This window comes from Mytilus galloprovincialis, chromosome 6 (assembly GCF_965363235.1).
Source record: "Mytilus galloprovincialis chromosome 6, xbMytGall1.hap1.1, whole genome shotgun sequence".
NCBI classification, from domain to species: Eukaryota; Metazoa; Mollusca; class Bivalvia; order Mytilida; family Mytilidae; genus Mytilus; species Mytilus galloprovincialis.
The window spans coordinates 72114928-72138856 of NC_134843.1; the positions used below are offsets into that span (position 1 = coordinate 72114928).

At 31.4% G+C, this 23929-nt stretch overlaps 1 protein-coding gene across 4 annotated transcripts in view; it reads right to left on the reverse strand.

Annotated features, from left to right (window-relative positions):
• LOC143080252 (uncharacterized) overlaps positions 1 to 23929 on the reverse strand; it is a 55880-nt gene that overhangs the window by 15153 nt on the left and 16798 nt on the right. For 2 of the 4 annotated variants that reach the window (XM_076255990.1, XM_076255993.1), the window contains one exon: positions 2222 to 2299. In XM_076255990.1, coding sequence (XP_076112105.1) covers positions 2222 to 2297 — 76 coding nt within the window. In that variant the 5' untranslated portion in view covers positions 2298 to 2299. Of the gene's footprint in view, positions 1 to 2221; positions 2300 to 11545; positions 11767 to 15584; positions 15765 to 23929 lie in introns of those variants that run through there. The other 2 variants (XM_076255991.1, XM_076255989.1) reach the window with 2 other exon arrangements.

A 23929-nucleotide genomic window follows, 5' to 3' on the forward strand; every position in this document is an offset into this window, starting at 1 on the left:
AAATTGTCAATCAAGTTAGACAATTAATCTTGTGTTTTTTGTTAAATGATACAAATAAATTTGAACTTGTAAACAACTGTGATGCAAATTCGAGTCGTAAATGAATTTAATAAAGTAAATCAATGTCAAACAGCAATCACAAAAAAAAAAAAAAAAAAAAAAAAACAACTTACATACCTCTAAAAATTTAAACACAAATATCCCCAAAAAACAACGATAAAGTTAGAAAGAAAAGAAACGCATTGTAAAGAACATGTCACTTTCAATGGCTGATCAAGTATGTGTATTTGTAAGTAAAATGACAGATTTCTCTTTAAATTAACCATATAAAACAGATATTTGAAAGTTAAAGGAATTTACGCTATCAAACATAGTATTTTCCTCCACAACATCACCAAAATGCACAATAATACGCGATAATAAATTAAGAATAATTCAAACAAACAAATAAATAAAAGAAGCATTAACTGACCATAACCAGCAAATAAAACAAACATTTAAAACAAGAAAATGACAGATGAAGCAGTAAAACAAAAAGAAAAGATTAAAAATAACTTTGGTCTTAAAAAATTAATAATAAAAAATGTGTAAGTGTGAACATTTATGTTTTACTTAATTTAAACTTGAATGACATTTTGGTGAGTAATATACATGTCTTTAAAAGATTTAAATAACAAATGCGGTTGTAGTAACAAAATAATATTAACACGATAATGAAAACCGGGAAGTCAGTTTATCATTTATTATTGTCAGATTAACGTTCTCTATATGACTATCAAAGTTGACATTCGATTATTGGCCTGTCAGGTGCTGACAATTGATTTACAACTAGGCATTCTATTTGTCCGTGTAGGACCTTAATAAGCTGCTGACCTCCACACTTGTATCTGACCATGTGATCAAGGCTTTCGTTTATAGCATGATCGCCTGCTGGGCTTTGGTGTTATAGTTTTGGTTAATAGCGGTATCTGTCTTGGTGACGATTACCTCATAACGTTGTGTTTGAATCTTTTTTGAAGTCGGCTTCTGACTGTGAATTGATTGATTCTTGGTTGCTTAATTCTGGATATGCAAATTATCCATGCACATTCAGCAGATGACAAAACAAATCGAACTATACGAACCTTGATACAATATAGCTTAATGATAATGCTACGATGCAAATTGTTAACAAATTTGACTGACACTTTATAAATAGGAACATTAAAGATGTCGGCTACTAATTCCGTTTCAACGCGCACAAAGTGATTTGTTTCTACTTTTAGATAGGGGTTGATTGAAGGTATATATGGAGCATAACAATTTAGAAAAAAATGTAAGAGTTTGTATCATCATTATAATCTAATTACACTAAAAATAACATAGCCATAGTATGCTTTATTCATATTCTTGTAAGGCAAATTGTAGGGTTTTTTTTGGTGTTTGTTTTTTGTATTTGCAACACTTCGGTTGTCTATGCCCCCCAGGCCAACTTCTACCAACTTCTAATATTATAAGATGTGGTATGATTGCAAATTAGACAAAATATACACTAAATACCAACGTAGGTGTGAACAACTAAATTTCCCCGTATGACTCGTGGACGTCAACATTGAGCAAAACCGACACTAGATTAAACACTTTAAAAAATTACTCGCATCCTCATGAAAAAGGTAAAAATTTAAACCAGAAACGAAGACCTGAATAATGTGACAATAAACGAAAAACAAATATGATAGCCGGCATATAACGGCATTCATTTAAGTACAGGATCCTGACTTGGAAACAAGAGCGTTAACTATAGTCATAAAATGTTGCGGAATTAAGATAGGTAAAGGTTTACCCGAACATAATTGTGTTTTACTAGCAAGTAGCGTTTTACAAAAATATTTAAAGGGTATTCTTAATATATTGTCTTGGTCAATTGAGAATTAGTATAGGATCATGAAAATACGTTTTAATATTAAGCAGTTCAGAGCCAAACTGTACAAAAATGTGTTAAACAAGCAACATTTGATGCAACTGTCATACAAGTGAGAGGTTTAGCTAGCTATAAAAACAGGTATAATTCACCATTTTCTACATAGGAAAATGTCTGTACCAAGTCAGGAATATGACCGGTGTTATCTATTCATTCGTTTGATGTAATTGAGCTTTTGATTTTGCCATTTGATAACGGACTTTCCGTATTCGATTTTCCTCGGATTTCAGTATTTTTGTGATTTTATTTTTGTCAACTCACCATCTTCATTTTGGGACTGTAAAGTTGAGTGTATCAGGATGGAGACAAGGGTCAAAATCACCGGGGAGATCGTCATCACTGAAAAAAACAAATAAAACATGTCACATTGTGTGGTTTATACTTAGCATATGTTTTTTTCATTATTACTATATTTAGAAAATAACAAATTATTTTCGTCTGATAAAAGTCCGTATTTAGAAAAGTAATGGATTTGTAAATTATATTTATGTTTTCCGATGACAATAAATTATCATGTAGTTTCTCTCTGGTTTCTGACTTTCTTTTAACTTCATCTAAATGTACATTAATAGCTTTCGTAATATTTATACTTTTTATATAGATACTGTTTAGAGATGGTTATCATTCATTCAAAGTTCTACATACCATGATTTTATATTTAGAACATTTTATCAGCTGTTTATGACTAAAAATAACTGCATTAGATATAAAAAAGATTTAAGAAATTCATTAATTTCCCAAATATACAAAATTTGTTTTCTTAAAGTTGAGCACCTATAAATAATACAGATGTCCTTTTGGGTGACGTGCAAAACTTTGTAACACAATGTATCGTTCTTAACTTTTAGGTATAATAACTCTTGAAAGCAACTCAAGTTTTACATATAACATATCTCATTTTGGATAGATGTGGGTATTTTTTTTATTTTCATGTTAAGCAGGTGTACATTAAGTCTTTAAAAACGATACCCTCTAGGGTAGTGGTGCTCCACAATTTATGGAGGAATATAAATATGAAACTGAACTTTGGCATTCCTTAATGATAAACTAGGCTGTTAGACAAATGAGCTTTTGTGTGGCATCATTTATTTAATATTTTTTGAACGAATTATAATAACAAAGACATACGTTATACAATGGCAAATCCTTTGTCTCAACGGTGTGTATTTAACGCATGCGAACAAAAACAGATCGGATTATAAAACGCAAATTAGTACAACATAAGAGTAGTATATCTAGATGAAGGACTCCTTTTTTCAACACGACTACATTTTAAACTCGAAAATAACGCTAAATTCCGCGAACCTGAATCGCTTTTCTTGATATGCCTTCATTAATAACGCCCAAACCCAATCGTTTGTTAGTAAGAACCTGTATGCATAAAACCACTTTTAAGTTAAAAAAATAACTAACTTATCGTAGGATAGGTAGGAAAAATCGTCCGTTCGGAACAAATCTTCACTTGAGCAGCTTAGTGGGCCTTGATACATGTATGTAGAATTATGTTGATATGTTGGAAGCTAAATGATGAAAAGTGAACTTTCAGCTAAGGTCAACTATGCTTGGAGGAGTTTGGACTTTTGATAAAGTTGTTCTATTCCGAAGTCGACCAATACTGAGTACTCCAATCACGGGACACCAGATGATATGACGGTCATGCATAATGAACAGATCAACTTTCGATCATAGAAATTGACGTTTACAAATTATGTTGTCAAACTATGTCAGTATATATTAATGAAGTCATGAAAACATCGTAAATCAAATATGTAGACAAACCGCACATAAAGTTCTATCTTTATCTATAAAACAGATGCAATTTGCATAAATATGTGTCAATACATATATTTGATATTGATAAATGTAACCTCTTTATGCAACACAAATCAATTTTAAAACTGACATTTTTAGTTTAAAACAATAAGACAATTGTGTCGTTCTAATTTATCGTGTCAGTGATTGCTAAGTTCACCTGAGCCAAATAGTTTAGAATGTAACAAGAGATATGTTACATGTACATGGCCCGTATGCATACAAATATCTAAGTTACGATTTGTTCCGATAGGACGGATTTTTCTACGATAACGATAAATAAGTTCTACCGTAACGAATGAATTTCTAAACCTAAGTTGTTTTATGCATACGGGCACTACTTTTTTTTTTTTTTATCTAAATCAACTTGATGGACGATTCCCCCTACTTTCTCTTTCATGTATGTTTGGTATGCTTATTTCGTCAATGAAAATGATCGAAGGGTATTCTTTCCGCATACATGTATGTCTAACGAAAAAAGTAGAATTTTCTAAATCAGAACTTTACACGAGATATAATTATTGTTTGCCGTGGGAACTTTGTACAACAGAAATTAAATGTGTCCACATTGTCAGATAGAAAGGCTAATCTAATACTATTCAATTGGTTTTTTTTTATCATTGACATATATTTTAAGGAAAGCAACAAATTGACCGAAAACAAGTACATTGTTACACAAAAGGGGTGCCGTGCGACCTATCGAGGTCTTACCATATGGCATTTTAGCTCTTTAACCTCAAAAGTAAATACAATAACACGTATAATAATTTCTTAAATCTACAATATTAACAAGAGTGCACACGCTGAAATGTCTCGCCTTCTATACTAATCACTGATATTATGTTGATAGTCCTTAGTATAAAGCTAAGCTTTATAACAACTGACACATAAACTTAACATTAACCAAGATAACTAAACATAGACCAATGAACCTTGAAAATGAGGTCAAGGTCAGATGAACCATGCCAGGCAGACATGTACAGCTAACAATGCTTCTATACAACATATATAGTTGACTTATTACTTATATAGTTTAAGAAAAATAGACCAAAACACAAAAACTTAACACTGTGCAATGAACCGTGAAAATGAGGTCACGATCAAATAAAACCTGTGCGACTGACATAAAGATCATAAAATATTTCCATACACCAAATATAGTTGACCTATGGCATATAGTATTAGATAAAAACTTTGACCACTGAACCATGAAAATGAGGTCAAGGTCACATGACATCTGCCCGCTAGACATGTACACCTTACAATAGTTCCATACAACAAATATAGTAGACCTATTGCATATAGTATGAGAAAAACAGACCAAAACACAAAAATTTAACTTTGACCACTGAACCATGAAAATGTGGTCAAGGTCACATGACATCTGCCCGCTAGACATGTACACCTTACAATCGTTCCATACAACAAATATAGTAGACCTATTGCATATAGTATGAGAAAAACAGACCAAAACACAAAAATTTAACTATGACCACTGAACCATGAAAATGAGGTCAAGGTCACATGACATCTGCCCGCTAGACATGTACACCTTACAATCGTTCCATACAACAAATATAGTAGACCTATTGCATATAGTATGAGAAAAACAGACCAAAACACAAAAATTTAACTTTGACCACTGAACCATGAAAATGAGGTCAAGGTCACATGACATCTGCCCGCTAGACATGTACACCTTACAATCGTTCCATACAACAAATATAGTAGACCTATTGCATATAGTATGAGAAAAACAGACCAAAACACAAAAATTTAACTATAACCACTGAACCATGAAAATGAGGTCAAGGTCAGATGACACCTGCCAGTTGGACATGTACACCTTACAGTCCTTCCATACACTGAATATACTAGCCCTATTGCTTATAGTATCTGAGATATGGACTTGACCACCAAAACTTAACCTTGTTCACTGATCCATGAAATGAGGTCGAGGTCAAGTGAAAACTGTCTGACAGACATGAGAACCTTGCAAGGTACGCACATATCAAATATAGTTATCCTATTACTTATAATAAGAGAGAATTCAACATTACAAAAAATTTGAACTTTTTTTTCAAGTGGTCACTGAACCATGAAAATGAGGTCAAGGACATTGGACATGTGACTGACGGAAACTTTGTAACATGAGGCATCTATATACAAAGTATGAAGCATCCAGGTCTTCCACCTTCTAAAATATAAAGCTTTTAAGAAGTTAGCTAACGCCGCCGCCGCCGTAGCCGCCGCCGGATCACTATCCCAATGTCGAGCTTTCTGCAACAAAAGTTGCAGGCTCGACAAAAAAGTAAATACCATGTATTAGCTTCAATATAATTTGAATCAAAAAGAAATAGTATGACAACTTAAGTCTTCAATCTTTGATATATGTATACGAGTCTAAATTATATACTGATAAACTGCTGTAAACACAAAGGTACACAGAAGAACATAGACATTATACAATATTACAAAACGTAAATTAAAATCTAAAAACTTACATACTCTGAGTGTGAGCGTGCACTAGAATATTTAAATTAGTTTTTGTTCGTTATCCATCTACACACTATAATTATTATTTTCTTAGAGTAAAATTAGATTACTTCAATTTTAAAGTTGTTTTTCGTTTGTGTGCTTTTAACAATATACCATGAGTTCATGGTTTGCCAAAAATATCAGAATTCACTGCCAATTTTCGATAAACAGGCAAGTAGTATGCAGAATATAGTTCAACGATGTCAAGCTAATATAACAAAAATATACTTACTTAACAAAATGTATACTATGATCGTTTTTAAATTTGATTTCGTTTTTATATTTGATTTCTGCGTTTTTTCATAACCCAAATATAATGAACTCACTGCTTCAACACGCAATAAAAAAAAAAAAAAAATAAACATACAATTAGCCTGGTTTGTGATGGAACAGTTTTTTTTAAATGACTTGCAATACACTGATTTCATCAGAATTGATACATTTATCACGTGTTGAAGTAATTCATTTTCGATGCAAAAAATAAAGCTAACTTGTCATAATTTATCAATCGTTGTTTACAATTTACATTCGAACAAATCTTTTTCGTCATTAAATTATTTATTATGATTTAGCATCGTTGATGCAGACAATAATTAACCTCATATATTACAGAGCTTAGTGGGTAACCTTGTACTATCGCTTTCTTTATGTTAAATTATTTGTATGCAGAGAGTTGTACAAAAATGCTTTTCTTTATGTTAAATGTTAAATTATTTGCATGTATAGAGTTTAGTTGGCAACCGTGTACAAACATTTTTGGTTTTACAATAATTTACAACAATGAAACATATTCAACTAACCGATATGGTACATTAAAGTTTACTATAATTTTAGTATTCTCTTTAACGAAGATCACGTCATTGGCATTTTTTTTTATTTTAACAATTTTATCAAAAGAAATCGCGAACTTGTAAGTGTAACTCAAAATATAAGCAATCTGCGCCTTTTTTTGTACGTAGGTACATGTGCTATTTATAATTAGGTCATATTGTTCGATTTAAGGTTTATGCTAATTTAAAACAAATATGTTTCTTTTGTGATACATAACATCTTTGATAAATGTATTTCTTAATTTGAATTTTTTCGTTGAATGATAAGATTTTTTACTCTAACCTCAACCACAATCATTAATTTTTTACGTCTTAAAAAAACTTACTTTTGATTTATATCGATGCACAGAGTATTTGTGATATTACATCTTTGTTTAACTAATCGTATTTGGAACACACACATATAGGTCATTATTACAACACGGATATATGTTCACATGGTGAAAACATATGTTCATTAGTGCAAAATATCGTCCGATGGTCATCTGACAAACTGATGTTTATTATTACGGGAAAGTATAAACCATCAATTTGCATATGATACAAAATTAAATTATGTACATCAACATAATTCCGTTATCAATTTACCAATTGCAGAATATACACTAAAAGCCAATTTGAATCGTGAAAATCAAAAAAATGACTAAGAAAAAAATATATGATTTCGAAGTAGACACATAATACATTTTCATTTATAAACACCTTTTTACTTGTTGAATTAGACTGAAATTTTCTAACAAGAACAGAGACAGAAGAAAGGGGCATCGCGTATAGTAATGGAGGCTGGTACATATTGTACCATAAACTTTAACTATAAGACTTTAACACCAATAGAAAATGTTGCAACAAACAGTTCTGACTAATCTGAGCAAAAATAATTCATGATTCATGATTTATTTTTTATGAAGTTTACTGCTCTGACCACAGGAAAACTGAAGGCTTCCCTCTGATTTTCAATTCTACATGGTCGTTAATTAAACAAATCGAGTGAGTTAAAGGATTTATTCAATATTAACAATTGCTGTGGTAGTGCTTCATCTATTTGATTATTTTTTTTAATTTTCATTTTTTTTTTACGCTTTTTTTGGTATGTTCGGATTTTGCTTCGCAGTAGTCAGGCAAACTATGAGTTACATTTAAATGTATCGAGTGGTCAAAATATACTGTGAAGGTGAAATATATTTTACAAATGAAAACATTGTACATCGTCAAACTCGTACGAAGTATGAAAGTGGAAATCTATCAAAATGAACCATTATTTAAGATTTATAAAACTGTATTTAATTGAATTTAAGACAAGTTCATATTATAAAACTTTGCTAATTTGGAATCTTTGGATTTTGAGTTAAGATATATTATTATAACTTGCAGGGAAAATGAATGACCGAAAACTAGAGGAAAAGTTCACATTTGCAGCTACTCATTAATTGAAAAAAAATCAACTAGTCATCTTGTTCCTGAAACATAAAGCATCTTTCAAGTCTTTTGGTAATTCATTATTTCACTTTTTGTGTAATATGTATGACCGTATGAACTAATATGATAAATTCTTTCCTGTTCTCATTAATTATAAGTATTACATACATAGTATATATTCACATGATAACGCATTATTTATATAGGTAAAGCGTAAATTTTGACAACTATATATATCTGTATGAAAATTATATGAAGTATTGCATTTTATTTTTACATCTGTTAATGTCTTGAGCTATAGATATACTGTGTATATGAAAAATAAAATGATGTGGTATGATCGTCAAAAAGACAAGAGATCAGATGACAATGACATAGAAGTTTACAACTGTAGGTCACCGTACGGTCTTCAATAATGAGAAAAATCTATACCGAATATTCAGCTATGAATTTATGTAGTCCCAAATTGAATTAATTCAGAGTCAGGGTCATTTTCCCTCACTATCACTCGTATATTCAAAACCAAAACCCCAAAACTAATGGATTTGTAACGATGAAAAGGAAAAACAATCATACTTTCAAGATTGCTCAACCATTTAATTACAATTTGAAAAAAAAATCGTCATCATATTTTTATTGGCAAAATCTGATGAAGACACATTCTGTGATACTATGAAATTAAGATAAATTTGATAGACTTTTATGAATTTGTATTTGTAGAAAACCAAAAAAAGACGGAAACTGAGTCTACCTGTTCCAGATGCTGTCTGTCATTATAGTTTAACAAGCAATCAGACACATACTGTGGATGATATAAGGGGTTCAAATGCGTAACGAGATGTACTCCTAAAAATCAAAGAATTATATGACCAAATTGGAAAAGTCTCTCAGTCTTATGTTAATTTAACAGTATCACAATGTTATAACCTAGTCATCTACGAAATAGGAAATATTATTGTGCTGCACAATAATATCTCCTGTTTCGCAGATGACAAGGTTGCTCAACAGAAGGCATCGTTTATAAAAGGAAAAGTTGTGATACGGCCCCATCCACTATCTATCATTTTATGCATAAAAGATATAGCCACATTATATGCAAAAATCTGCATGTAACCTGCATGTAACAGTACAACAAAGTTATGACTTTAATCTTTTTTTAGATAATGAAACCTTTTAAACAATGGTTAACTTTAGTCCATAAATATCAGTGACTCATCCTTACAAAACAACCTTTTATGCGTCGGTTTTCATATCCCTTTAAATTAAACACATTAAAAAAACGCTGCAAATAATAAAAAGACCACCAGCAGATATACTGGAATTTCGCATTTCAAAAGAGCATCACCTGTTAAAAAGTGTTTGGCGTTAATATTCAATGTCCAAATTTGTTTTAGATCTAGATCATATAAACCTTTGGTATGCATTTCATAAAATTTCGATGGAAAATGTAGGCGCTAACACCTTTCCATTGAATGTAGGATTGTATGTTATTTACATTTCAAATGGAATTACTCCCCAAACAAATTCAACCGCCAATGATAATGATTATAGTATTTTAGCTAGATATTGCTGGGACTAATTTTTGATAAAAACTTTCACAAAAGACTGAAGATAAACGAGTGCGTGACAGCCGCAGTACTGCCGTGTATGAATATGATTAACATGTCTAAAAGGCATAACTTTTGCATAGTCGATTAACCCGGATTTTCGAACTCATCCAAGATATTATTAATACCTACATTGACACAAATTGAATTGCACTCGGATGATAAAATGTAGGCAAAAGAGGCATTATGTTTGCTTCGTAACATTTTCAAAGATATGATACTTTTGTAAAAAAAAAAATCAGTCGTTAGCCTTTAGTGCAAATTCATTTTAATCTAGTAGATAAATGTTGACTTGAAAGCGCTTATAATGCATTTTACGCATATAATGTACATTGATTTTCAAAAACTCCATAACAAGTGATCGATACTGATTTTGGAAACCGATACATGTACATGCATGTCGAATGGACGGACATCAACATTTCCAAATCCTCGCTGTACCCCCTCGTTGAGTGACAATGATCTGTTCCGTAAGTCAAAACAGCTACATGTATATTCAATTCTTCCAAGTTTAATTTTGACTGCAACATAAGTTCCGAATCAATGAAAAAAAATAAAATATTCAAAAGTTTGTACATATCTACATTTCTGTGTGGTCTTTACAGTGGGAATATTATAGACGAAATTAATAAAGAAATATTTTTTTTTAGCTTGAGTAGATGATAATTAGCTAACGATGGCATTTATTGAAATACACATGTGAAATGTATTATTTTTATGATACCTTTTTTTATGAAATAATTTACATGATCAAAGACACTATGGACGGTGTTTCCCATAATCGTTTTATTGCCTTACTACAAATTATTTCATTTTTTGCATGAACTTGTATGATTGCCAATGAAACAACTATCCACCAAAGTTCAAAGTAAGCATTTATAGCAACCGAACGGCCTTTAACAATGAGAAACCCATACCGTGTAGACAGCTATAAAATCATGCTACGTAAATTAAAGAATACGAAAACATTAACGGCCTATACTTACTTTTTCTTGGAAAGATCTCTCGCGAATATATACAGATACAATGATATATACATATCGGGCGATTGTCTACTGTAACAAACGTTGCGTCATAAAAGATTAAAGGGTCATGTAGTTACACGTTACAATATTTAAAAAAATGATTCCTTTATGCATTTCAGAATTTTACCATAATTGTTTATAAATATCACTGTTTATATGATGGCTTACAAAGGATATAAAATAGAATTCTTATTAAGTACTATTGATTATTAATGCAATATTAAAATGAAAGTCTTTCGAAGGATGATATCTTGATTCGAAAACAATTTTACGAAATAAACACATATAGTTAAAAATTGTTATCAGTACACAATGTTTCCCAGTAGTAGTAAGTAAAAATGTAATTAATGTACTTACTTGACTTGGTCTTATTTTCGTTTGTGACCAAATTTCATGACTATTCGTTAAAGAAACTGCAAGTATTAACGATTTCAACTTTAAAACACTAAAGCCTTGTCCATTATCAAGTGTGCGGTAGATGATTTTTTTTTTCTGCTTGTTAGCTACGTCCGGTACAACAGATAGTTTCAATTTGTCATGTTAAAAAATACCATAATATACAAGAAACGATCCGTCACCGTTGTACTTTTCTCTTGTTATGTGTCCAAAGTTCATAAACGGTGAAATTGGCAATATATCTTGTACATAAACAGTTAATAGTATCCTGGATTTATTTTCTTAAAATAAAACAAAACATGACAAGTCAGACTCGTTAAACGTCCGAAAATGTTGTTTACAAACTCAATGATACAGTCCCGGAATAAAAACATAGAGTTATATAAAATGTAAACATTGAATAATGTTTGTATTTGTTTTATTCTTTCTCTCCAGTATAGATGTTATCTGGAACGATGGTAAGAGGAAAGGAATGAGGAAACGTCTGAAGCTTATAAATTATATTCAGTATTACTAATTATTTCTATTTGTGGACACTGTGTCCTAATTGTTACGTAACATGCTAAGTCAGGTAAATTAGATATATGGACTAAATCTAATGACAACTTTCAATTTATGTTCCTGGTGATTTTTCTTTTTTTTTTAATCATTAAGCTAACTTAGTTATTATATAAAATGTCATTTGAAATCAGACTTTTCATCATACTATCAGTATAAGAGAGTGTTTTGATAACGACCGAATGATAATTTCTAGAAGGCGTTTTTTAATCATCAGCGAAGCTGGCTGTCTCATTTTCATATATACCTTTTATGCATTACAAATTTAAATTAGTTAATATTAATATCCGAGTTGACTTTGAGAGACGGAAAGGGTAAACGTTCAGCCAACCGCTTAAAATTTTATATCGTGTTTAATTTTATTCCGTTGATTATCCATTAACATGGCAATAATTTCAAGCTATTTTATGGTATATAATATCAATTTTAAGTCGTATAATAGCCATTTTAAGTCTGATGATAGTCATGTAAGTCTTATAATACAAATCTTAAATCTATAATTTCATAACCCTGCAATGCGCAAAAAATTCTAGGTATATGTGACAACAAACTACCTAATTTCATACGGAACATCAAAATCTGGTGCATATCTACAATTATTATAGTCTATTGGGATGTCAGAACACTAAGCCAATTTTATCCCCTTTAGTCTATTATTACACAATGTTTCCCAGTAGTAGTAAGTAAAAATGTAATTAATGTACTTACTTGACTTGGTCTTATTTTCGTTTGTGACCAAATTTCATGACTATTCGTTAAAGAAACTGCAAGTATTAACGATTTCAACTTTAAAACACTAAAGCCTTGTCCATTATCAAGTGTGCGGTAGATGATTTTTTTTCTGCTTGTTAGCTGAAACTGATATTATCAAGATGCTTGATTTCTTGATTGACAACATATTTGTTACGTTCGGAGGACGTGTTTTTCAACAGACTGTCGGCATTCCAATGGGAACAAACTGTGCCCCTCTACTCGCCGACTTGTTTCTTTATTATTATGAGGCTGACTTCATGCAGGAACTTCTTAGGAAGAAAGATAAGAAGTTAGCAATATCCTTTAACTCTACTTTCCGCTATATAGATGATGTTCTTTCACTAAACAATTCAAAATTTGGTGACTATGTGGAACGCATCTATCCAATCGAACTAGAGATAAAGGATACTACAGATACAGTTAAGTCGGCTTCATATCTTGACTTACATCTAGAAATTGACAATGAGGGTCGGTTGAAAACAAAACTTTACGACAAAAGAGATGATTTCAGCTTTCCAATTGTGAACTTTCCATTTCTAAGTAGCAACATTCCAGCAGCACCTGCATACGGGGTATATATCTCCCAATTGATACGATATTCCCGTGCTTGCATTTCCTATCATGATTTTCTTGATAGAGGTTTGCTGCTCACAAGGAAGCTATTAAACCAAGAGTTCCAAATGGTGAAGTTGAAATCATCCCTTCGTATATTTTACGGACGCCATCACGAGTTGGTTGACCGTTATGGAATAACCGTTTCACAAATGATATCGGATATGTTCCTTACGTCGTAACTACAATCCCCTTCCCTTTCATGAATATGACCTACCGAATTAGACTATTTACCGGATTTGTAATCACTTAAGCAACACGACGGGTGCCACATGTGGAGCAGGATCTGCTTACCCTTCCGGAGCACCTGAGATCACCCCTGGTTTTTGGTGGGGTTCGTGTTGTTTGTTCTTTAGTTTTCTATGTTGTGTCGTGTGTACTATTGTTTTTTCTGTTTGTCTTTTTTATTTTTAGCCATGGCGTTGTCAGTTTGTTTTAGATTTATGAGTTTGACTGTCCCTTTGGTATCTTTCGTCCCTCTTTTAAGAAGTCAGACCACTAAACCAATATCTCTTTGATCTTTTAAACGTTTTTTTTTTTTTAACTTTTCACAGCTTTCTAAATTATTCGTAGAAAACAGGCATATCTTTCTACATGACAATTTTCAACCAATGTTTTTGTGATGAAATTTCAACATTCAGAATACAACTACTACTAGAAAAAAAAATCGTTTTTTGCGAAAATCGTTGTTAAGTATACTATGAAGCGCATTAATCCTCAATTTTAATAAAAACTTATGTAGGCTCAAGTTTTTTCGTGGGCACCAATTTTCGTGGATTAAGGAAAACTATCATGTTCGTTGACATTTAATTTCATGGTTTTGCCGAAGACTGCATTAGAGCATATAGGAAATTTGTCATTCGTTACTTTTAATTTCATGTTTCACCTAAACAAACGAAATCCACGAAAATTTGTATCCAACTAAAAATAAGAATATCACAGTAATTGACAAGTAAATTTTGGCTCAAAATTGTTATGGTCTTTCACAAAAAGTTTCATTTATGCAAACTTGCTGGTTAGTGTAAATAAAATTAACAATGACATCAAAACTTGTCTGTGTTTGTCAGGAAATGGCTACTTCTACGTATATATGTTCTAAATTGGAGTGAGTGAAATGGTGGTCCGACACCTTTGCCATTTTCCGATTTGGTCCTGATATTACAGATGCAAGTGATTTATTGGCGTTTCAACCTATTGCTATTGACAAATAACTGTTAATATCAAAAACTGTTAGCTTAACAAAGAATTCATTGTAATTAAAAGGATTTTCTTTGCACAGATATTTTTTTCTTTGGGAAGCAACTTGTATGCCATGGTCAATGACAGATTGACAAATAGTCTATTAGACTTTCTGCTTTGATGTTCCGGGCAGTGCCTTGGTTTAGATTCGCAATCGGGTGTGTTTGAATGATTAGGAAAACACGAAGTGGTATTTGTAAAGCGGTCTATCATATTTAACCTTTATAACATTAGTTGTTTTTTTTTCTTGATAAATTATTTTCTCGTGACATTGCAATAAAAATCCACCATCTGATCAAAGTATACATTGCTTAGGTTATTTACCTTTTAGAGAAACTACTGACTTTCATTATGTTCTACATCTGGACAAAAATCGTAGTTTTTGTGTAACAATCATTTAAAAAATGTTTCACAAGTATATCATATATTTTGAAAGGGTACATGAATGAAAATATCAGCCAAATAGTATAAATTAACATAAATACACCGTCTGACAGAAGCTGAACTTATGAAGCAAACGTTTAACTCCAATCTTTTCTTCTTCAAAACTTAACACCATAAGGTATGTATATTATATTCTTGACCAGATGTTTTTTTTTTTAATTTGAGGATCGGAATATTTTTTTTTTTAGTAAAAAAACATAACCAACCACCCCGTCCCCTCCCCTCCCCTTCTGAAGTTAAATGGTCGTTCTTTACAGATAGGGTAACAAAAAACTCTACAGTTTCGTCAAGATAAAAAGTTATACGACAGGGTTCGTAAAATAATGCATCCATACACATTGTCAAACGGGATATCAATTTGACCAAGAATAAGAAAAACATTTTTCAAACTTACAAAAGACTGTCGTTTCTTCTTCCGAAATGAAAAGTTACAAACTACGTATATGAAGTCTTCATTCAAAATAAATTTCTGAAAGGTTGATCTCCTGTTAGTGTTCCTTTCTAATTGTCCCTGGGTTAAGTCCAGTGTAAATTATAACCTTCCGAAACAATGGAAAACTTGTCACTGATCCCGCAATTGTGACTGAGTAGTGATCTCACACAATAAACTATTAATCTCAGATCACTTTGATATAATATGTACAAATTTGCTCATTTATTTAACTCGAACATGTAATTTGATCAATTCAAATCAAAGCATTAAATATAAACTCACTTGCTATTCTCTATGAATTTTTAATTTTAAAACATCTAAATTTGAGTCATGTCTTTTTTATATAATTTTTGTATAAATAATCAATAATATATACGCATGAAATTTATTCAAATTATAAACTTTTAAAACTCCTCTTGAAATATGATTTTTAAAAGTGCTGACAACGATTTCATTGTGCGTAGTTTAAAAAAAAAATGTTGTTCTTGTTTTTAGCTGACGTTTTTCAACTTTCCAGGAACACAGTTTTGGACATGTCCCAAGTAATCTTGCTTCATGCTGTTGTATATTGTGAGGAAGTAGTCTATTTAAGTTAGCTACGGAAGTCTTGGAATTATAGAAACTTTTTATGAATTAATTAGGCTTTAGTTGTCACCTTTTACTACAGTACTTGAAATTTCCTTTTTAATGGAAACGTTTTTTTCTCTTACAAATTTTAAAAAAAGAGTAGAAAATACCTGGGTGTCTATCAAAAACTACAAGGCGAAAACAGGATTGATAAATATCATGACAACAAATAATCGAAAAGACACAAGACAGTCCATAAAACACCTCACAAAACTAAAACAACAGGAGTCCAACTAGAATGGAAAAATGTTCGGCATCCGTTCGACAGCTGTTATACATCTGTCGTTTTGTCGTAGCCATTAAGAAATACTTTGATAGCAGCAAAAAAAAAAAAAAAATAAAAAAAAAAAAAAAAAAATAAAAAAAAAATAACTAAATATAAAAAAAAAAAAAAAAAAAAAAGAACAGCACAAAAAAGAACAACAGCCACGAAATTAAAGAACAAAAAAGCTTTCAGTAAGCGTATTGATATTTGCTTTTGCAGAAAACATCACAATATTTTAAAACATTAAATTATGGCTGATGTTTTAAGGCATAAACGAACGACTTTCAGTATGGTATTAAAGCATCTTGGTTGTACATTTTGTAGTTGCTTTTGTAAGATTGAAATCAAATCAAACCCCATTCTTGGAAGTCTTGGATAAAAATTTATAGATAAGATTTAGCTATATATGAATTTATTGAACACCGAAAGAAAACAAACGAGTCATGCATTGCCCAAGACGTCGATGATAATAGGTCCTTTTATTGTAAAAAAAAAAAAACAATAATGATTAGAATTTTCTTTGTATTCGAGGAAACACTGCAGACATATGGAAATGAGATCAAGAAATTGAATATTGATTGTGGTAGGTACGTGTACAAAATACCTTTGATCCATACGAGAAATTGTATTTTAATGCTACTAATTAAAACCTCTCCGTGGTGGAATCTATATTGGAATGAACATACTTGTTACAAATCTTGAAATTGTAACTAGATAAGAGAAATTGAATATCAATGTTGTTAAAAGCACATTATCACCATCCCATAAGTCTGGGTCGTTTATTACAGAAATGGAACATTAATGCTTTTAAGCACATCATCATCATCACATATGTTAGGGTCGTTTATAAGGAGAAATTATATTATAATACCATTAAAAAACTCATCATAAGATACCAGACTTTAAATTTTGTAAGCCAGCTCCGCGTTTTGTCTACAAAAGACTCATCACTGACGCTCGAATCAAAAAAGTTAAATGAGGATCCAAAATTCAGACAAAATTATAAGGAATAAGATATTTTAGGAGCTACCATTTGAGTTTTAAAGGGGGAGGGTTAGGACCAAATAGATTGAATAATAAAGGACAGAGATTATAACTACAGAATAAATAAATGACAAAATTGTTCATCCTAGCCCTCCTTAAAATCAAATGGTAGTTCTCTTATTTAGGGTTTATCTATTGTGAGTAAATGAAATGTTAGGTACTAAAAAAAAACTAGATAAAAGTAATGTTGATTCCTACCTGTTGTATGAATGCTGTCAAATGATTTCTTGAGATTGTATAAATACACGAATAAATAAAAAATAGATGACAAACACTAACATAGGAGGGAAGTGCAATAAAACAAGGTGTTTTATGTACGAAGTTATTTAACTCGTTGAAAAATTCTAACAAAAATATTTTAAGGAAATGCCACCAAGGATATTTTAACCGCGGAAGTTTCTCATCATTGTTCATTGTATTGTCGTAACATTTGGGTTATGATTAGGGGAACAAACAAAACAATAGCAGTACATACATTTTGTTAATATATCAATACTTATAGAATAACTTATTTGGAGTGATCAAAATTATGCAAATATATTCTTTCTCCCCACGATGTATCAAATACTAAGACAATCAATATATAATGTAAAACTTTTTCCGAGAAATCATACATAATTAATAATAAATAAACTGATTACGCACCTAATTTTCACCAAAACAAGTCCGACAAATGCAAATCTCAATACTTCATATGATTATGATACAATACATTCATACATCTATATATATATATTCTTTGGTCGCCATTTTATCGGGGATCTGGTATATTTATATATTTCAATGCACACACAAATGGACTAAATGCTGACATTAATTATAATTTATGGTAGATTCTTAAGTTATTATTGCCATATCTAACAATTGCACTAAAATAATTTAATATTCATGAATTCTTCGATTTTTATATAATTTTTAAAAATAATCCAATTGACGGCAAATGAACTGAATTCATTAAAACTCACATACATTATTTTTTTTTGCGTATTTGATTTAATACTTTGTAATTCGATGTGACGCACAATACGGGGGTGTCTGTAATCAAAAATGTATTGCATTAAACTGCTCATGAATAGTTTTTGCGTATATTGCACTTATTTTTCATTATCAATGGAAAAATCGACAAATTTCTAAAAGCCTAAATTGAACATGACTTCACCACTATGTTTTGTTAAACTTATTGTATGAAATACAAACTTATTGTATGAAATACAATTCTATTTTTTTTGAAATTGATATTGTGCAAATCATAAACAATTTTGCATAAAAAGAATTAAACTCCCGGCATATCCCCCCTTTTTTTAAGTTAAATGGTCGTTCTCAAATTGTTTCCAACTACAGAATGCATTCCTTTTTGTGCCCCGATCGCAGCTGGGTTTGTATAATGTTTCAGCCTTGTTCGTCTGTCACGGAATTGTTTTCAATTCTCTAACGTTGGTGACACTCTACCAAATTTTATAACACTGATACACAATATTTATAAACACAAAACACCGATCTTGTTTGGATGGCGTCATTTTAACCGCCCTTGAGTTACATGTATGCCTTTTTAAAATTGAAATTTATTGTTGAATTTTTCGTTTCAGAATACCTTATCTAGCTTAAGTTTTCCTCAACCAAATGTTATGAAAATTACACACAATACTTTTTACCACCAAACCAGGACCAGCTCAATTTGGGTGGCGCCACTTTTACCATTCTTGAATTGTGTCCCATTTTAACGTTATATGCAAGCGGGGTTATGATCTGTGTCCCTTGGACAAATTCTCCATTTTTGATTAATATTCTGAAGATGTACAAAGCGCTCTGATATATATATATATATGTTTTAATGTCAAAATATTCTAGATTTATAGTCTTAAAAAACCACAATCATACAGATAGTTACAATAACAATTGTCAAGAACAAAAATGTTGATAGAAATAAACCAGTTTTCTACGGAACCCCGTAAGTGCCAAAGATGAAATTAAAATATTTGTATACGCGACTTTAAATCTTGTGCGCACAACTTTTAAACTTGTGCGCACAACTTTTAATCTTGTGCGCACAACTTTAAATCTTGTGCGCACAACTTTTAATCTTGTGCGCACAACTTTAAATCTTGTGCGCACAACTTTTTTAAACTTGTGCGCACAATTTTTAATCTTGTGCGCACAACTTTAAATCTTGTACGCACAACTTTTTTGAACTATATATATGTTAGGGTTACGATTGCATGATTACCAGAGCGTTTTGAGGCTTATTTACTGATCACAATGTGTCGTTTTAAATGATTATTTAGTTGCGTTATTTCATTGGTATGATATGATTTCATTACTGAAGGGAATGGTTTAATGACTACACAATATAAAATTTCATTTGTATGGGATTACCAAAGCACAACAATGAGTTTACTTTCATCCCACCCCCTAAACAATGACTCGATATATCTACATTTGTGTAGAGGAGAAGGGGCGATAAGGATCAACTTTGTTACAAACATATAAACATAGTACCATCAAAGTATAAAACACATGCTCACAACAACTAGATATTTTATCATGTTACATTGTCGTTATAACTCCCTAATACACATTTCTTCTTAATATGAAGTTGTGTTTGTTGTGCACTCGATGTTTACCAGATCTAGATATTTTCATCGATGAAATAAAAGCAGGCAAACATTGACTTAGTATCGGATAGATCCATATTTTCTCCAATTAGATATAAAGAAGGTGATGTATGGTTGCCAATGAGAAAACATGACCTTGTGCAAGACCTATATATTTTACATTTGCTTCATTTAAGATATGACTGCATTATCTTTGTTAATTCTAATTTCTAGAGAATATTTTTAAAGAGTTTGTATATTGATCACATTTCTAAGCTTTGTCGTCATAAATGCTGGTACCCAAAGATCACTGGGCATTGATTATCAAACATGACAGGGGATTATTGATTTCACTAGCTCACATGGTCCTTCTGATAACAGCTTAACTATTCGAATTAGCTACTGTAACAATGCAAGACAATGCAGTATATGTATATCCTTATGATTTATTCACAAAATAATACACGTAAAAGTCAGGTCCATCATTGCTTGAGTATTAGCAAATAAAAGCAAGTTTATAGACATATATGACTTATAGTTTTGTGGACAGTTTAAACAGTCACACGTTCAAGTCTACTATAAACATTGTGCGTTCAAATTTAAAGGTGTTTTAAACAATTGTGCGCACAAGTTTAAAAAAGTTATGCGCACAAGTTTTTAAAGTTGTGCGCACAAGATTACAAAAGTTGTGTGCACAAGAAAAAAATTTGTGCGCACTAGTTTTAAAGTTGTGTGCACAAGATTAAAAAAGTTGTGCGAACAAGTAAAAAAAAGTTGTGCGCACAAGTAAAAAAAAGTTGTGCGCACAAGCTTACAATAGTTGTGCACACAAGATTTAAAGTTGTGCGCACAAGTTTAAAAGTTGTGTGCACAAGATTAAAAAAGTTGTGCGCACAAGATTAAAAAAGTTGTGCGCACAGGTTAAAAAAGAATGTGCGCACATTTTTTAAAAAGTTGTGCGCTCAAGATTTAAAGTTGTGCGCACAAGTTAAAAAGTTGAGCGCTCAAGATTTAAAGTTGTGTGCACAAAATTTAAAGTCGAGCGCACAAATATTTTTAATTTCATCTTTGGCACTTAAGGGGCTCCGTTGTTTTCTGATTTGTATTGTTCATAATTTTTATGTCGGGGCCTTTTCAAGCCAACTATACGTTAAGGAGTTTCCTAATTATTGAAGGTCTGTAATTGTTTTCATTCATTTTATTCGAACTTTGGTGGATATTTGTTTCATTCGCGTTTATACCACATCTCCTTATTTTTATACTAACTATTGACACTTTTGAGTAGACTTAGGTATAAAATAGCATACCAAAAATCCATCATCAGTACAAATTATCTTCAAAGTTGCAAGTTAAAATTTGTAAGATGTGACAAACAGTAATAGACACAAATGAACGTTGCCTTTTCTGGCATTGGAGAAACAGCATTATCAATCTCGTTGAATAAAATTGAGAATGGAAATGGGGAATGTGCCCAAGAGACAACAACCCGACCATAGAGCAGACAAGAGCAGAAGGTCACCAACAGGTCATCAATGCAACGAGAAATTCCCGCACCCGGAGGCGTGCCCCTAAACAAATATATACTAGTTCAATGATAATGAACGCCATACTAAACTCCAAATTGTACACAAGAAACTAAAAGTTAAAATAATACAAGACTAACAAAAGCCAGAGGCTCCTGACTTGGGACAGGCGTAAAATGCGACGGGGTTAAACATGTTTGTGAGATCTCAACCCTCCCCTATACCTCTAGCCAATGCAGAAAAGTAAACGCATAACAATACGCACATTAAAATTCAGTACAAGAGAACTCCGAGTCTGATGTCAATAGATGTAACCAAAGAAAATAAACAAAATGACAATAATACAAAAATAACATCAGACTACTAGCAGTTAACTGATATGCCAGCTCTAGACTTCAATTAAACTGATTAAAAAATTATGTCTTCATCATATGAATATCATGCAGGCACAATCCTCCCCGTGAGGGGTTTAGTATCATACCATCATAGCATATATGAGAAGAACATAACCCGTGTCATGCCAACAACTGGTTTATTAATAATAAATGTGTCTAGTTCCGATGCAAAGACCCTATAAGTGAATCAATATTAACGCCAAAATATGCAGTCTTTAATGACCTGACAACAGTATCGTAACTATATCCCTTCTTAATAAGTCTATTTAAAGGTTTTGTTAGCTTCTGAGGTGAATGAATTTTTCTTTATGTTTCGAAAAATAAGATATTAAGTATCAAATGTAAAAAAAAAAGAACAAAGAAAGTGAAAGAAAAAAAAAACAACCAAAAACGAAAAGATAATAATCAGGCAATGTTTTCCAGTAAAAAAAAATGTCTTCCTTTCCTTTTAAATTAATAACCTTTCGGTATCCACCCACTATTACCCAATCGCATGATAACCACTTCAGGTGTTGATTCACCTTGTTCAAATTCTTTTAAAATAAATATTCGATTTTTATTTTTTTCTTGACCTTAATTCACAGGAGTCGATCAGTAAATTAACTTCGTTTCATAAATGAAAGCAAATTCAGATAGACAAATCAATCAATCAATCAATTCCTTCTGTATGCATATCTCTTTGATATTTGTACTTTTGTACTTTTGTAAGAGTACATTTGTCAAGTAATGAATAAGCACGTCCATATGCTGGTTTTCCCGCTTTTTAAATTTCACAGATATGATGTATTATGTAATTAGAATGAATTAACGGTCACTTTTTTTTTTTTACAATTATGGTTTTCCTAATAAAGAAATCACACGTGTCATAATGTAATATTTGAACGACATGTTAGGTCAAATAATCTGCAAATACTTTAAAGATCTGAATGTCAAAACGATAATGAACAATATAATGTTGTATGCAAATCTTAGTTTATCAATAATGCAATTCTATAAAAATTCTGTTAAGCTAAGATAAGATAACTCTTATGTGCAAATACAATCTTAGATTGCTACTGATGCAACCAATTCTCAAAAAGTTATAATAACAAACCTTTGCACATGATATAAAAAAAGGAAGATGTGGTATTTTTGCCAATTAGACAACTATTCACCAAAGGTCAAATAAAGTAGATGTTAGCAATTATGCAACTGTACTCACTGAATATTGATAATAAGATGTGGTATAAGTGCTAATGAGAACACTTCATCCAAGTCAAAAATGTACAATAAGTAAACAGTTATAGGTCAAAGTACGCCTTCAACATGGAGTTTTGGCTCACACAGAACAGCAAGCTATAAAGTGCCCCCAAATGACTAGTGTAAAAACAATTCATACAGGAAAATCAATATACTAATCCATTTAGAAAAAAAAAAACACTTATGAACAACATTAACAAACGAAAAAAATGAATAACAGGCTACTGAATAAAAACAGGTGCATACAAATGCAGAAGGTTTATATATGGTCATTTTGAAAAGGATTTTTTCTGTGCGTGAAACATATCCTATTCTCTACCCATCCTCCCAAAAAAAGGAAAATTTATGCTTCATAATTTGTTCAAGTTGATAGGTTACATGTGAGTGTAAAAGATACCATTATGAGAAAGAGTCCGATTGAAAAAATTATAAAAAACGAGTGATACCAGTGTCATATCCTTGTGCCACTTTGAATATTCTAGAAGATGGCCGCCATGATCATCCAAACGCTTAAAAAAAATCAAAGTTGAGCCCTTGTATTGTGTATATTGTGACATGGTGCATTAATAATACAATTATTGAAATTTTGTGAGGTAACAGGTCTGATTACCAAGATGGAGGT